This window comes from Bactrocera dorsalis, chromosome 1 (assembly GCF_023373825.1).
Source record: "Bactrocera dorsalis isolate Fly_Bdor chromosome 1, ASM2337382v1, whole genome shotgun sequence".
In the NCBI taxonomy this organism is placed as follows: domain Eukaryota; kingdom Metazoa; phylum Arthropoda; class Insecta; order Diptera; family Tephritidae; genus Bactrocera; species Bactrocera dorsalis.
Window position 1 is genome coordinate 13,039,744 of NC_064303.1, and position 16,415 is coordinate 13,056,158.

Consider the following 16,415-nt stretch of genomic DNA (forward strand, 5'->3'; position numbering starts at 1 on the left):
CATTTTCTTTTTTTTTTTTGCTGCGCAGTGTTTCCAAGTACTTAAATGTCCTTGTAACACTTTTTGTAGAACTGATTTCGTGGCGGACGCGGCTTTTCAAAAACAAACCGTTTGTTTACATTAATATACATACATATTTGTTTTCTTTTTTTTAATTGATTCAGCAACAATAATGAAAAACTTCCTTTCCTTGTCAAGTTCATGTGATGATAGTGTGCCAGGGCTGTCAATAGTTATCTGTCCAGCGTACAGTGTGGCAGAAAAGTTTACGTACAGTATGGGTTCGAAACATACTTATTTTACTTCGGTCTTTTTCTTGCGGTTGTTTTTGAGGTGGAAAATTTTTGAATGGCAATTGTAGGGAATGCTCTGCACGATAATATAATTATAAAGTTTCATTGAAGCCGGTATCAAAATTGGACTTTATTCTAGGCTGATGGTAATCTCCTTTGACATGATTGAGCTATGTAATTATGACAATTTTGAAATTGGGTTCTCAAATGGGCCCAATTGTCAAGTACACAAAACATACGATATCGACAATAATGTCGAAAATATGCAGAATACTATCCTCGAAACTCGTCTTTCCAGCATTAGAGATATAGCAGAGACTCGCAGAGCCTCAAAATTCGACTTCAAAAGATTTTAATCGATGTTTTGAATATTATGCCGGTGGCAATGAAGCTTATACGAAAAGAATTAAATGTTTTTGCAAAAGGATCAACGCTTAAAAGTTGCCGACGATGTCATCGCTAAATTAACTTTTCTAGATTTAAATTGCTTTGACCTTTCTGCCTTTACCACAGTCAAGCCTAATATTTTTAGTAGAGTCTTTATGTGGTGAAGGGCTCTAGAAAAAGCCACACTTGCAAAGAGATTCGTTAGCGTTCAACGGGTGGCGCTGAACAGCATGTGTGGTGCACTAAGGTCCACTCAAACCATGGTACTTAACGTTTTTATGAACATGGTGCCTGTAGACATCATCAGAAGGTGTATGCCCGCAATATTTGCTTTCAGACTCAAAGAATCTGGGAACACATATATGAACACTCGGAAATCCTCACAAACTTTGACTTCATACCGGATCATTTGGATCATGGAGTTGCCAAACCGAACTCTGGTGGCTCCATCACTGCCCATACACTGGCGAGAGAGTTGTGGGTAGGAAGAAGCCGTTGGAGGAGAGTGGCAGCAATCTTCTTTACGGATGGGTAAAAGCTGGAGGGGAAGGTTGGTGAAGAGGTATACTCTCTATCAACTCCAACCTCAGACTTACTGCCTGCCTTTAAGGTAGCAGTAGATTTACTGCTCTAGAATGCAGTCTCCTAAGCTCGTTATCAATAGCATCGAATCTTTTTATGATACGTATAACACTAGTATGAGTGCCAGGCCATAGCGGAGTCGCAGGCAATTGTAAAGCTGATGAGCTAGCAAGGAATGGTATCCTAGAACCGCTTCAGTGTAATGGGAGCGAATTGGTGCTCCCGTATATACTTGTGTTCTACTACTAGATAGCTGGGCTTCGCGCGAGCTTGGTCAGCGCTGGGCCACCATCGATACGTGCGTTGTCGCAAAATCCTTTTAGCTCAAGATCGATCGCAAGAGATCTAATGACTTTGCGCTTATTAAGGCTAAGCCCTCCCTTGTTGTGGGGGTTTTAAGAGGCTGTAAGACTGGAAATCTTAACAGACACCATCTGCTGGAAGAAGACGAGGTGGAAACTCAACACTTCTTTCTAAACTGTTCAGCGTTTGGGAGCGCATACCCTCAAAGATCCTTCCGTACTGGCGGGAATGGAAATTAAACGCCTGCGCAAATTCGTATTGGCCACTAGGCGTATTGCTAATTTATAAGTATAAATTTAAAATAATCCGATGCACTGTTCGTGAATACAAATGTATGTATGTATTTAGAAATTTCGTAGGAGTAACAACGGGAAGTAAAAATCATGTGTTGAAACATGTGAGAATTATAAAAAACAGTAACAAAAACATAAACTTAACTGATAATAGTAAAGCTGTGGCCACGTGAGTTACTGACAAATGAATCAATAATTCGGTTATTAATAATTTTCAACTGATTAACTGTGTTCATTAGCTGTCAAGGGGTCAATGTTGGTGAACTACTCAAATGTAATTGTCTAAATAAATTATTATTTTTCTGCAAAATAATTAAAAGTTGATTGGTAAATAGCATAATAAAAATTTATTTCCATTTTGACATTGTTTTGACATACATACATATGGAAGTAGTTGCAAAATTTTTAGCAATAAATATTGCACTTTAATATCACCGTTATAAGTATGTATGTGAATCGTTTATTTGCAGTATTGAAAGGAATAAAATTGAATTTATTTGAACTGTGCGCTTATATAAAGTCCAAATGTCGGAAGCGTTGATAAGTATGAGGAATCCAACGTGAGTGCGCTACACCCAATTGCGGTATCATAACGGGCATCATAAACAAATATTAACAAAAAAACAATAATAAAATTAGTTTGTTGACTTAGAAAATGCGAAATGTAATGCAAACGACACTTTTATGCAACTTTGTTGGCAGAGGACTTTTGAAAGTTCCTGTTGATTGTGTGAATAATTTTGCTTACGTTGCGTTTTGTACGCACTACGTAAGCAAAATATTACATGCTTTGGAATAAGTAATTCTTAGTAATTTTATATGTAAAATTGTTTGTTTACTCTATAGTAAAGTACTTTTAAGTCGAACACACTCGAAAGCAGTTTGTAGTTGATTTTGGTTGCTCTAAATTAGGCTAAAAACTTAGTGGTTCGACAAGGAAAATGTCATGAGCGAATGTCTATCAGATATGAGCTTTTAATGGATATTATCATTCGATGTTTTAAACAATCCTTGGATCCCTATGAAAAAATGTCTGAAATCTGACATGCAGTTTGATATGACTTGATTTTGGTAGATTATTTTAGATTTTTAGAAATTTTCGTGTTTAATATTCGGAGTCACCAAGTGGTCAACCAACAAACGTAAGAAGGTCGTTAGTTCAACTTGAAATTTGTGAATAGTTCTCGTGGAAAGCTGCCACCTGTTTAAAAGTTTCAATTAAATAAAATTGTACAGAAAACTTAATTTTTACAGCAAAGGTTTCAAATTATAGCTTTTCTAGGCGCAGTACAAAAATATGTTTGAAAAGAGTTGCCACCTGTTTCAATTTAATTTAAAAAAATAAATGAAATATTATAGCGTGGGTATTAAACAAATGATATGTTTGAAAACAAAAAATATGTTGAAAAGAGTTGCCACCTGTTTCAATTTAATTTAAAAAAAATAAATAAATGAAATATTAGAGCATGGGCATTAAACAAATGATATGTTTGAAAACAAAAAATATGTTGAAAAGAGCTGCCACCTGTTTCAAACTAATTGAAAAATAAATTAAATATTATAGCATGGGTAAACAAAGGATATTTAAGACTTACATTTAAAATATTTTTATAAGAGTTGCCACCTGTTTTAATTTAATTGAAAAACAAATGAAAGATTACAGCATGGGTATTAAACAAAGAATATTTAAGACTTACAATCAAAATATTTTTATCAGAGTTGCCACCTGTTTCAATTTAATTGAAAAATAAATTAAATATTCATTTATTATATAAAGGAAAGAATATTTAAGGCCCGCTGCTAAAATATTTTTTAAGGGTTGCCACTTGTTTCAATCGAATTGTTAAAAAAAATTATTACAATATGGGTATCAAACTAAACCGGCTTAAGAACTATTTTACACAAACTGCTAAAATATTTTTTAAGAGTTGCCACATGTTTGAATCAAATCGTTAAAAAAAATTATTACAATATGGGTATCAAACTAAACCGGCTTAAGAACGATTTTACACAAATGCATTTTTAATGGCGCTGCCAACTGTTCGGGAATTTAAATTTTAATAAAACACATTTACCGGCTCAACCAATGTTTGTTGAAGCTAAGCTTAATTGCTTTTTTCACTATCAATATTCTGTATGCCTTATTGCACATACTCGGTTTTAACATCTCTGTGGAATTTATTTAAATATTGCATAAATCTCAAGCAATGTGAATAATTTACACGCACCATTGAATGCATGAGCTTCATAAAATCTTTATTTACACATACATATGTATGCATGTATGTATGTACATATAGTATGTATGTAAGAAAGCGGATTCGGCTGTCTGTACATACAATATATGTATGTATGTTTGAATATAAAATAGCAATTATTGCATCATTTCTGGACAGATAATATTTGACTTAATTTTTTATACACTGAACGGGGTATAAATTTGTCCCGAAGCTTGTAACACCCAAAAGGAAACGTCGGAGTTCCTATATTATACATATGTATGTATTTAGTATATATCGTCACCTAAAATGCAAAATAACGTAACATCACTTTTCATAAGTTTACAGGCGAAGGAAAAAACGATATAAAGAAATCACTCATATTGAAACAAAATTTGAGTCTCGGTTATAAAATGGTTATATATTGGTTATATCTGACAGCGGAAGTTGTAGTGAATCATAAGCAATATAAAACTCAATTTCGATTTATTTGCCTTTTTATATGACGATATATCGAGTTATAAATGATCAGCTTGGCGAACTGTATCGGCTCAGTCAATCAGCCATGTAAGCCTATCTGTCATATGTCAGTCTGTCTGTATTCTCGTATACGCGAACTAGTCCCGCAGTTGTTGAGATATTGATCTAAAATTCTACATACGTTCTTTTCTCACCAAAAAGCTGCTCATTTGTTGGATCCGCCGATATCGCTTCACTATTGCATATAGCTGGCATACAAACTGGCCGATCTATATCAAGTTCTTGTAGGGAAAACTTTTTTATTTGACAAGATATCTTAACGAAATTTTACACGGATTATTTTTCAAGGCAATGCTTCAATTTCTGAACGAATTGTTCAGATCGGCTTACTATAACATATAGCTCACCTACAAGCTGATGGTTTAAAATAAAGTGCTTGAAGGAAAAGAAATCTATTTGAAAAGATATCTTCAGGAAATTTGGTATAAATTATTGTCATAGAAAATGCCATAATATTCGAACATATTATTCAGATCAAACTACTATAGCATAAGCTTCCATACAAACTGACTGATCAAAATAACGATCGTTTTATACCCTTTTATGCTATAAGAAATGCACCTATAAAGGGTATTTTATCGTTCCCTGTTGTCTATATAAAAATTAAATTTTTTCTTTGTCACGTAAGCATAAAATAACGGTATTATTACATTGTCTCGTTTTTTGTTTTTTTGTTTGTTTTTGCAGACGTAAGTTCGTCTGACAGCATACAGACACGTGTTACAGACGACCAAAAATTTAAAAAAAAAATTAAAAATGATTAAAAATAAAATGATCATTTGCTAGGACAAATGAAATCAGCCCTCAACAACAATTATCATATTATCGCATATGACAATGGAGCGTACGAAAGCGAGCAAGCGAGGCCCGGCCTGTGCGTACATACATAGTATGTATGTACATACAAGCAATTAACCAAAACGGACACTTTGTTTTGATTTTTTCTTCTCATGTTTTGCAAGTCTACATACATACATATATACAATTTAAATGTGCTATAAATTCTTTTCACAAGAATTCATTGAAAGAAGTCGCAACAGATTAGCTAAACACCCCAAATCGGGCTAATCAGTCAGGGCAAAGTAAATCGTTTCATTAGCTAAGTGATCATCACACTTACTTAGACATATGTACATATATAAATATTTAATTATACACATGTATGTATGTGTGTTTGTACTATTATACAAATTTTATTTTTGGTTATCTCTGCGTAGAAGCTTTTTTTAGCATAAGCCCATACATGACGCCACTTAGTAGTACTTGTCTTATGTACTGTTATGTTTAGTCGTGGCTTGCACTCATTATTTAATCACGTACGCCACAGCAATTAAATAATTTGTATTTTATTCGGAAATTCTTGCTTTACACATATGTATGCATATTAGATCGGGTCGATTAGAGGACGCAAAAAAACGAAAAATCGCGTAAGCGGGAAATGTTCTATGGATCATGCTGAAAAACTTTTCCTCACAGAAAACTACCCATAAGAGACTAAGAATCGGTCTCGAGCCAGCGGGTTTTAAGGCGAAGTTTTTGGGGATTACAAAACTTTATTCGCGAGTTTTTGAGATATCCCAATGAAATTTAATATGATTTTAATATTCTATTGATCATTTATCGGAAACGTCAGGATCGGACAATTATATTACATATCTCCCATATAAGTGATTATTCAGACTTTTTAGGCTTCACCTTAAAAATCGCTGGCTTGAAAGCCGTTTTTGATCCATAATCTCTTTGCATATTAAAAAAATCGACCCGCTCTAATGTACATATGTATTTTAAATTATTTACCAACGTCTCAAACATTTTTTTAGTAAATATTTACCCAAACTTTCACTATTGGATCGACACCTGTGACATTGTCAGCGTTTTTATGAGGCGTGCTAAGCTTTGCTTGAATATTGTTATATAATTTGTTCTTAGTAACATACAAACATTTATATTGCAATATTGACTTCCGATGTGATGATTCAATTTAGTTGGCACTTTGTTTAGTGCAAATGAACATACATTTGTTTATATGTTTTTTTAACTTTATGACTTTTTGTTGAAGGGCATAATGGGGTTAGGTTGCTAGTGACATAAAATCTCTAAAAAGCAAAAACAAACAAGTTAAAGTGTTAACTTCGGCTACACAGGTGCATTTTGAATATGATAAAATAATAATATAGAGATTTTATATCACATAATATCCTTTTATCATATACGAAATGCACCTGTGCAGTTTTTTTTTATAGATTTCAGTTTGAATAGCAATTGAATGCTACATCCAATTCGCCAGGTTCGTAAAAAGTATGACAACCTAGTTGCTAGCTAGATGTGGGTTAGGGTAAGGATGCCCTTTCTTTTGAGCTTATCGGTTTTAGTGTATCCGACAATGCCGCTGTGGCAAGGCAACCAGACAAGTTTAATATGGAGGTAACTTGACGCTACAGCTAATGGGGGCATGCACTTCTTAAGCAGCTTTAAGCTCATTGTCAGCGAACTCAGAGCCAATATAGCAACTCTGCTATCTGAAACAATGCATACCTCTTTAAGAGATACACACTTCATTGTAGCGCATCTACTAGTACCTTCCACATCTGCTTCATTTCCTATAGTGGTCTGGTAGTCTGAAGCAAAAGTGGATTGAAAGTTCCCGACAGAGGACTTCCTCAATGCTCCACCCTCATATTCCTCGTAGGTATATGCGTGTAAAATATGCCGCTAAGAATAGGCACCGTGGCGCAATGGTCCCAGTTATCCATTTCCTTCTGAAGTATAAAAAAAACTTTTTATTGCCTTTATTGAATTACAAAAATATTTTTAAAAAAATTCTCACTCATTTTCTTTTTTAACAACAAAAAAGCTTTTAAATAATTTTGTTTGAATAAAAATAAATTTTTTAGAATAGTATTTTATAAATTATTAATTAATTAATTTGATTAAACAATTTAATTTAATAATTTGGTTTAATTTTTTGTTATAAAAATAGTATATAATTTATAATTGCGACATTTTTCATAGAAATTAGTTAAAAAATTTACAAGTAAAGAAGAGCTAAGTTCGGGGTCAACCGAATATTTTGTACTCTTGCAACTTGCAAGAATCAATGCCAGGGGAATACCTTAAGGTGCAAGCCTTTGACGTATAGGAATCCAAGCAATTATATGTACAGTTAAACTTCCATAACTCGAATCACCGTAACACTCAAAAAACTTCGAGTTATTAAAGGAAATTTGACATCTGTTGACAAGTTTTCGCCGAAGTTAAACACGCTCTCTCATTTTCTTAGAGCCGATATACAAGTATGTATGCAGTATAAAGTAACTCAGAAATTCGAAAATGTTTATATAGGTTTATGGAGGCTCAGGAAAGTAATGGTCGGATTCAAATAATTTTTCATACTCTTTTGTTTCAATAATATATTTCACATATTGATCGATATTCACGGTAAAAATTCAACAGGTACTGTGGTTCAAATATTCGGTAACTAGGTGCTTGAAACGTTTTTTTTTTTGGATTTGGACAATTTTTGGTCATAAGATGGATGAAGGATTTGGTGAAAAGTTTTATCCCGTTATATTAATGTCTTCTTGATTTGTATAAGAGAAGGTGAAAGAATCAAATCAAATTGAAATTGTGTTATACGGAAGTAAGAGTATTTGCGCAGTATGATTTCGCATTTCTGAATACTAGAGCAATATTAAGTACCAAATTTGGTTGAGATCTGTTCAGCAGGTCCCCAGATTTGTGCTTTTCCCTAAAAGAGGGCGGCGCCACACTCATCGTCCAATTTTTGAACCGTTCCTTTAAAGCCCTCTCACACTCATCACCGGGGTTACAATTTATTGTCTATGTAGTTATTGATTTATCGCGCTTTAAGTAGTTTTCAACAGTACCGTTATATGGGGAGTGGACGTAATTATCAACCGATGTTCTTTAATTTCACAGCTACTATAGCTGTAGTGGCAGGGCGGGGACCTGCCCACTGAAATATACTTCGGGTCTTAAAGAAAAATGGTTTTCAGATCATGGTGTTGATGTTATGGCTTGGCCAGCACAATCACTTGATCGGTATCCCTGCGAAAGCTTATGGAAATTCGTTAAGGAAAATAATGTACCCTTTAAACCGAAAAATAAGGCGGAACTCTGAACGAAGGTTCAAAAGTCTGGTATTTTGTTCCACAGAGCACTTGCCGTAGCCTAATTCAGTCTATGCTTAGAAGATGTGTGTCTGTATTAGACGATAAAGGGTAAAATTTTTTATTTAATTCTCTTTAAAAAATTATTATTTTTTAATGTATAATATTATGATTCTACTTTTTTGTTCTTCGAATTTTTGAAATTCGTATTTCACCTTTGTTTTTGTAATGTTTATGAACTGTTTTTTCCCCAATATTTTCACTGTTACCAATAGCACTTCAAATGAAGTAAATAATAAAAATATATTTTAGTTCAATTTAAATCAAATTCATAACATTTTAGAACGGAAAATTAGTACTGGCTGATTCTATTTCATTGTCCGTAACTGTATATGCATAGTATAACCCCATCTAACCGAGGTAGCTTATCTTTAGGTGATACGTTAGATGAACAAAAGCATTATTTAAATTACTTTATTTTTATTAAAAAAAAATTAAATAACATTATCATTTTAAAAAATTGAAGATTATTTTTACATTATTAAAAACAAATTTTTAAATTTCAATACATATTTACTTACGTGAGAGAGTTATAAACATTGTGCAGCTTCAAATTTTCACTTTTTACCAAGCAATGAACTTATTTATCTCTCAAGCAGCATAAATTATTGAAGTAAAACTTTGAACTTTTAATTTATTTGTAAGATTTGTGAAATATATGCAGTTAAAATATCCTTTGTGGGAGCATTTGTTAAACCTTTATGTGTTAAATTGTTTCTTACTTTGTGTTTTAAGTTCAGTTTGCTGCCAAGATGTCCAAAATGTCCAAATGTGGAAGGAGTGTTTGAGCTTTGATTTATTTCTTTAATATTTGTACACATAAGTTTTTTAATAAAATTTTAGTTTTTACAAAAATTTTATTGAATTTTTATTTTTATGCACCACACTTTTTATTCTTACGTTTTTTAGAACACTTTTGTTTTTAACAAAAAAACTGCGGTTTTTGTTAAATTTTTTAATTTGAAAAAATATTAAATTAGTTAAATATTTTTAAATTAATTTTTAATTTATTCCTTAAAATTTTTTACTGTTTTACAGTTCAAAACTTTTTATTTAAAATTTTGTTTAAGAAAATTTTTTTATAAAAATTTTTTTTTATTAAAATTTTTTTTTATTAAAATTTTTTTATTAAAACTTTTTTATTAAAATTTTTTTATTGATATTTTTATTTTTAGAACTTCACTTTCGCTAAATTTGCTTATCAACTTGCGCTTGTCGAAGCAATACTCGAGAGTAGAACCAGCACCACGGATTGATTGTACACCATAGAATGCTTCCTGCCTGTCCATACACACAATTTTATACTGCCCAGAGGCCGCCGAAACAAATGCACGAAGCTCAAAAATGTGCTCTGCCTCAATTCGATTTTGATTCCAACTTTTTTTATTTTATAAAATGCTTTTTAAATACATACTTACATGCATATTTTTATATATATAATTAAATGGGTTTTAAAGAAGCGGCGTAAATCGAAGCGCGTGTGTGAGACGACCCGAACACAATCAATTTTTGGTTGAAATCCCCGATCAGTAGATTGTATTGGCAGATACCGACAGACGCCTAGGCAAACGACTCGCAAAAAAATAATCAAAATAAATAATATTAAAGTAGCAACGAATTTCGACGCCCCGAGCACGCTGTAGAGTGTACGTACATATGTAAGTGTGTATGTCCGTGAAGGGGCTACTAGTTCACCCTAGTGGCAAGCGGGTCTAACAAATATAATCGCACTTGTAATTCATGATTTCAAATTAACCAAAAATAAATATATATATATGTACAAATGTACATACATATATATGCTAAATATAATAAATAATTCATACATACATACAAACAACACATTATAAATATGTCGCACTATGCATGTTAATAGATTATGGGGCCGGAAAGTTAAAACGACACAAAAAAATGAAAATAATATAAAAACTCTTTATATAAGAAATTAATTAGTATAAGTTCTTAATTCTTGCGTTAAAGCTGATAAGCGGCTGTCTCAGGCGACGTATGCAAATCACTTCCTCTATATACTGAGACGTCAACAGTATTGTTAAGCACAGATTCCTACTTCTGCAACTTTTTTTTGTGTGCACACAGGTTAATGGAGGTGTTCAGAAGGGTTAAAAGAGAGTGAGTTTAAAAGGAAACGACGATAGACGACGGATTAGGACTCAGTGACGCTTGCTAGCGGAAAATGCTGCGGATTGAGGTGAAAATGGTTAGATGTATGTATGTTTGTACCATATGTCAATATGTAATGTTTGTATGTTAGTAGTATTTTGCATGTCGGTATGTAATGTTTGTATGTCGGCATGTAATGTTTGTATGTTAGTACGTATTGTTTGAATGTTAATGAGAGCATTGACGAGCATGTGGGGAGAGAGATGCATGAAATTTGTATAAAATATTGAGGAAGTGGTGGGATTAGAGTTAAAGCACGGTGCAATGAAGTTCAAGTTCACTACCTTTAATGCAACTTTTCAAGGTAATTAGAATTTCTTCGAATATTTTTGGTTTTGTTAAATAAAATATTTTTCTATTTATTGCTAATTTTCACACATTTAAAAAATTAGGAAAAACTAATTATTTAATCAATACATTTCTTAACTAATTGTTAATTCTTTAATTAATGATAATTTTATTAATTTCTAATTATTAATTAATAATAATTTTAATAAAAAAAAAAAATTAATAATTATTATTTTTTATTATTATTTTTTGATCACTATATAATTTCCGCATATTTAAAAATAATTAATTATTTTATTAGTAAAATTTTTAAATTAATAAATAATTAATTAATTTTTAATATTATTTTTATTTAATATAATTTTTAGAAGGAATTTTATGTTGTGTATAGTTTTTGTTAAATAAAATTCTTTGTTTTTTATTGTTAATGTAAAAAATAGAAAAGAAAGAAATAATTTTTAATTAATACTTTTTTTTAATTAATTGATAATTTTTTTAATTGACTTTTTTTTAATTAATTGATATTTATTTAATTAATAATATTTTCCAAAATTATTATTTTTTGATTATTTTATAATTTTTGCATATTTAAAAAAAATTATTTAATTAGTAATCTACATATTTCTTTAATATATTTGTTCGAAGGTTAATAATTATTGAATATTTTTTTGTGTACAATTTTTGTTAAATAAAATCCTTAGTTAATTATTAATTTTCACATACTTGAAAAGTAAATTAATTGCCTTTTTTAATTAAATGATAATTATTTAATTAATTAAAATTATTAATTTTCTTAATTATAAATAACTATTATTATTTAATTATTTTATAATTTTCGCATATTTCATAGAAATAATTAATTAGTCAAGATTTAAATGAATTTTTAATTAAATAACTAGTAATTTTTTTAATTAATTAATAATTTCAAATTTTTGGTAATTTTGTTTATTTTTCTAAAAAAAATTATTATTCAAATAATAAAAAATTCGCAAATAATTATATAATTATTATTTTTTAATTAATTAATAACTATATAATTGGTAATATTTTTCATAATTAATAAATTATAAATTTTTTGTGATTATTTTGTCGTTTACTTTTTAGAATAAATATTTAGTTTTATTTAGTATTAATTAAATAACTAGTAATTTTTCTTAATTAATTAATAATTTTAAAATTTTGATAATTTTGTTAATTTTTATAAAGAAAAATTTCCATACATATTTTTGAAAAATTAAAAAATAGCAATTAAATATTCAATTAATATTTTTTGTATTAAATACAATTTATTTAATTAGTTATATTATTCAAATTATTTATTAATTATTAACTTTTAGTGATTATTTTGTCATCTATTTTTTTTAAATAAATATTTCGTTTTATTTATAAACTAAAAATAACAATTTTTTTAAATTAACTAATAATTCTAATTTTTTGATAATTTTGTCTATTTTTCTAAAAAAAAAAATATTATTCACTTATTTAAAAAACAGAAAAATAGCAATTGATTTTTTAATGAATATTTTTTAATTAATTAATAATTATATATTTAGATATATTTTTCATAATTAATAATACATTTTTTTTGTCTTTATTTTGTAGTTGATTTTTTTAATTAAATATTTAGTTTTATTCAGTATGAATTAAGTAACGAGTAATTATTTTTTAATTTAATTAATAATTTTATTTTTTTATAATTTTTTTATATTTCTGGAAAAAAATATTATTCACATAATTAATTAAATAATTAACCGATAATTTTTAAATAATTCATAATTATTTAATTACTGAGATTTTACATAAATAATTAATTATTTTAATTTTTTGATTATTTTATAATTCTCGCATTTTTTTAATAGGTATTATTAATTAGTAAAATTTTAATTAATTATTAATTAAATACTAGTGGTTTTTATAATTAATTAGCAATTTTTTGAGAATATTATTTATTTTTCTGAAGGAAAACTAATACGCACACGCTTAAAAATAAAAAATTAACTATTAATTATCTAATTAACATACTTAATCAAAAATTACTTAATTAGTAATCTTTTTAATAATTAATTAATAATTACTTTGTTTGTGATCATTTTCTCGTTTGTATTTCAAAATAAATATTTAGTATTTGTTAATATTATTATTTTTTTTATTTAAAACACAAAAACTAGTATGAACTGCTGATTTTAATCTCTTCTTGGTATTTTTTGTTTTTACTTTGCACTTCGAACAGTTACAGTGCTGATGCACTTTCTTAGCTTATTTTCTGTAATTTTTCTTGTAATCATTTTTGGTTTTGTAATATTTTTTTGCTAATTTCATATTTGTTAACTTTTTATTTTAATTAATTAAGTTTTTTTGAATTTTTTTTCATAAAAAAATTGTTTTGGCACATACATATCGAAAAAAACGCAAAATAACTAGAAGCGATTGCTGATTTTAATCTCTTTTATTGTTTTTGCTGTTTTTTTGTATTTCTCTCCACGACAAACAGTTAACTATTGTGACGACCCACTTTTTGCTCATTTTGTTGCATTTTTTTACTTATTCAATTTTTGTTTACTTCCTATGTATTTTATTTTATTACTATTTTTTTATTAATATTTTTTTTAATTATTTATTTTTTATTTTTTTTTTCATCAAAACATTGTTTTGGCGCCGCGCCTACTGGCTCTTCCAACACTTGTTGTAGACTCTTATTCAGCCACACACAATTCCTTGACCGATTTCACTTAAGCAACTAAAATTGTTCCAGCATTTACTCAAACACCATATCACTTGCCTTCATAGCTGATCTACATAAGTCGATACATACATACATACATACATACATATGCACATAATGTATGGCAGGCGCTTATGTATGCACATCACAGTGTTGACTTCGCGTCTAGAGAGCGCGAGTGACTGACTAGTTATCTAGCATAGGCTAGGTTGACAGCTATTATTCCCTTATTTAAAGCGCTCATCTTTTACTTATTGCCTCCGCAATACGACAAACTCGACAAATTATTGATAAAACATACATACATACAAACAAACAAACAAAGATTTATGCATTTGCATATGTAGCTAACAAAGAAAGTTGAAAAAATTACTTTTTTCGCGTGCGCATAAATGTTATATACATAATTACAACATATCATACATAAAAGCTAAGCATGGACGGCGCACGCTACTTTGGCAAGTATGGGCCGCACTTCTCACATATATACTTAAATTCTGGAAGTACTTAAACCATCTGATCAAATTTGACCTGACCTAGTCCTTGTCCGGAAAAAAATTAACAACGAGTTCATTTATCACGAACACAAGTATTTGAGTGGCACAAAGCAGTCATTGAAGGTCGTGATAATCGAAAACCAACATCACTTTACGGGCATCCAATATTATTTAAGGGACCTTTTTGATGTTTTCGTCGGAAGCACATGTTTTAGGGCGTTCACTGCCTGCATCGTTCAAAGTTCGCAAACTATTTTTCAATAGTCAATTTTTATCAATCCAAACTTTGGCTTCAACAGCATTTTTCCCCAAAAAGAAGAATTTTTAAAAAATGATATACAAATGGCAAAATTGAGATTAAGGCTTTTAATAGCTATGTTAAGCTAAATGGTCGATTCTAACAGGGATCCCTCTGGAGCAGTTTATAACGCCGATAAAGTCTCATAAATCGCCAAAGCACTTTGAGCCGTTCACAAATTTGTTAAAGCGCTAATGTCAGTTTCTGCTAAAACTTCTGTTTCGCCGAAGTATGAGTAGCGAGATGTTTGAACCTCAGTTCTACAAAAGCTGTACAATGAAGGAGAAAGTGTCTGGATATTCGCACCTCGTCCTCTTCCATATAACTTTAACAATTTATGTCCGACTGTATTTTTAGTCTTATAGCACGAATGTCTATTGGAAAATGTTTAGTCAGAAGTCCTATGATTGTGACAAGATTAACTTTGCTAAAGTCAAGTAGTTCAGTAGACCTCCTATGGTTTCGTCAAATCCAAAAGGATCTCAAAGTTAAACGGAAGTAGGTCGTAGTCCCTACTAAGTGCACGCGTGATTTATAAGTGCAGAGCTAGAACGCAAAGTGACCACGGAGATCCAACACGTCTCCACACCTAGTATGTCAGCGGGTTAAGAGTACCCCCTCTTGCTAGGACCAGGCACCTAAACGAGTTTGATAATGAAGTACTGATGCTATATCTAATGAAGATAGATACTCCTTGATAACCATATTTATTTTAATTAACATTGAGCGCACTGTTTATGAGACTAATGCTAGATTTAAAGTATATTAAAAAATGTAATCCAAAGTATTTATTACGCTCCCGATGTCCGGTCTTAGACCAAGTATCCTCTGGGTAGTTAAAAAACATCCGTTTGAGGCGAGCTAAAGTGAGAAGGCAAAACATCCTACCCCAGGGTTGTGCGTTGGGTTTAGGACCTGCTACGTAAAAAAACACCACGAATGAAACGGAAACAACCCCCAAAGGTGATCAAGTGACTGATGCCCAGAGCATAGTAAAATTATGAAGGGAACACATCTTCAGCCTGCTGAAAGGCAATGAAAGCATAACGCAAGGAGATGGTGAACCCGATTACACAACCGATGATGATGGAGCAAACATTCTATTGCCCGACCATGAAGAAGTTGGAATAGAAATTACTCGTCTGAAGAACAACAAAGCGGCAGGGGGCGAACCGAGCTTTCAAATACGCCAGCGAAGTACTGATAAGGAGCATGCATCAGCTTCTTTATAGAATATGGTCGGACGAAAGCATGCACAAACGATTGGAATTTAAGTGTGCTCTGCCCAATCTACGAAACAGAGACCCCACAATTTGCGCCAACAGTGGATAACCATCATCAACCAACTGATTGGCTTTAGTCCTGGAAAATCAAAAACCGACCAGATATTCCTCGTGCGCCAAATCTTGTATCCGTGAAAAGAGAATCGACACGCACCACCTTTTCATCGATTTCAAAGGTGCTTTTAACAGCACGAAAACGCTCCATCAGAATAGGGAAGGACCTCTCTGAGCCGTTCGATCTATATACATACATATATGGTGCAGAAGCATGAACGATGATAACATCTGATGAGAAAGGTTCTGCGGGAGATTTATGGTCCTTTGCGCATTGGCAACGAC

At 30.8% G+C, this 16,415-nt stretch overlaps 1 protein-coding gene across 1 annotated transcript in view; it reads right to left on the reverse strand.

The window, feature by feature from the left end:
- LOC105233968 (scavenger receptor class B member 1) overlaps nucleotides 1-10,074 on the reverse strand; it is a 60,549-nt gene extending 50,475 nt beyond the window's left edge. The window contains exon 1 of the mRNA XM_049461469.1: nucleotides 9,329-10,074. Within this exon, the coding sequence (XP_049317426.1) occupies nucleotides 9,329-9,347 (19 nt within the window). The 5' untranslated portion in view covers nucleotides 9,348-10,074. The remainder of the gene's footprint in view (nucleotides 1-9,328) is intronic.
- Nucleotides 10,075-16,415: the final 6,341 nt, after the last annotated feature.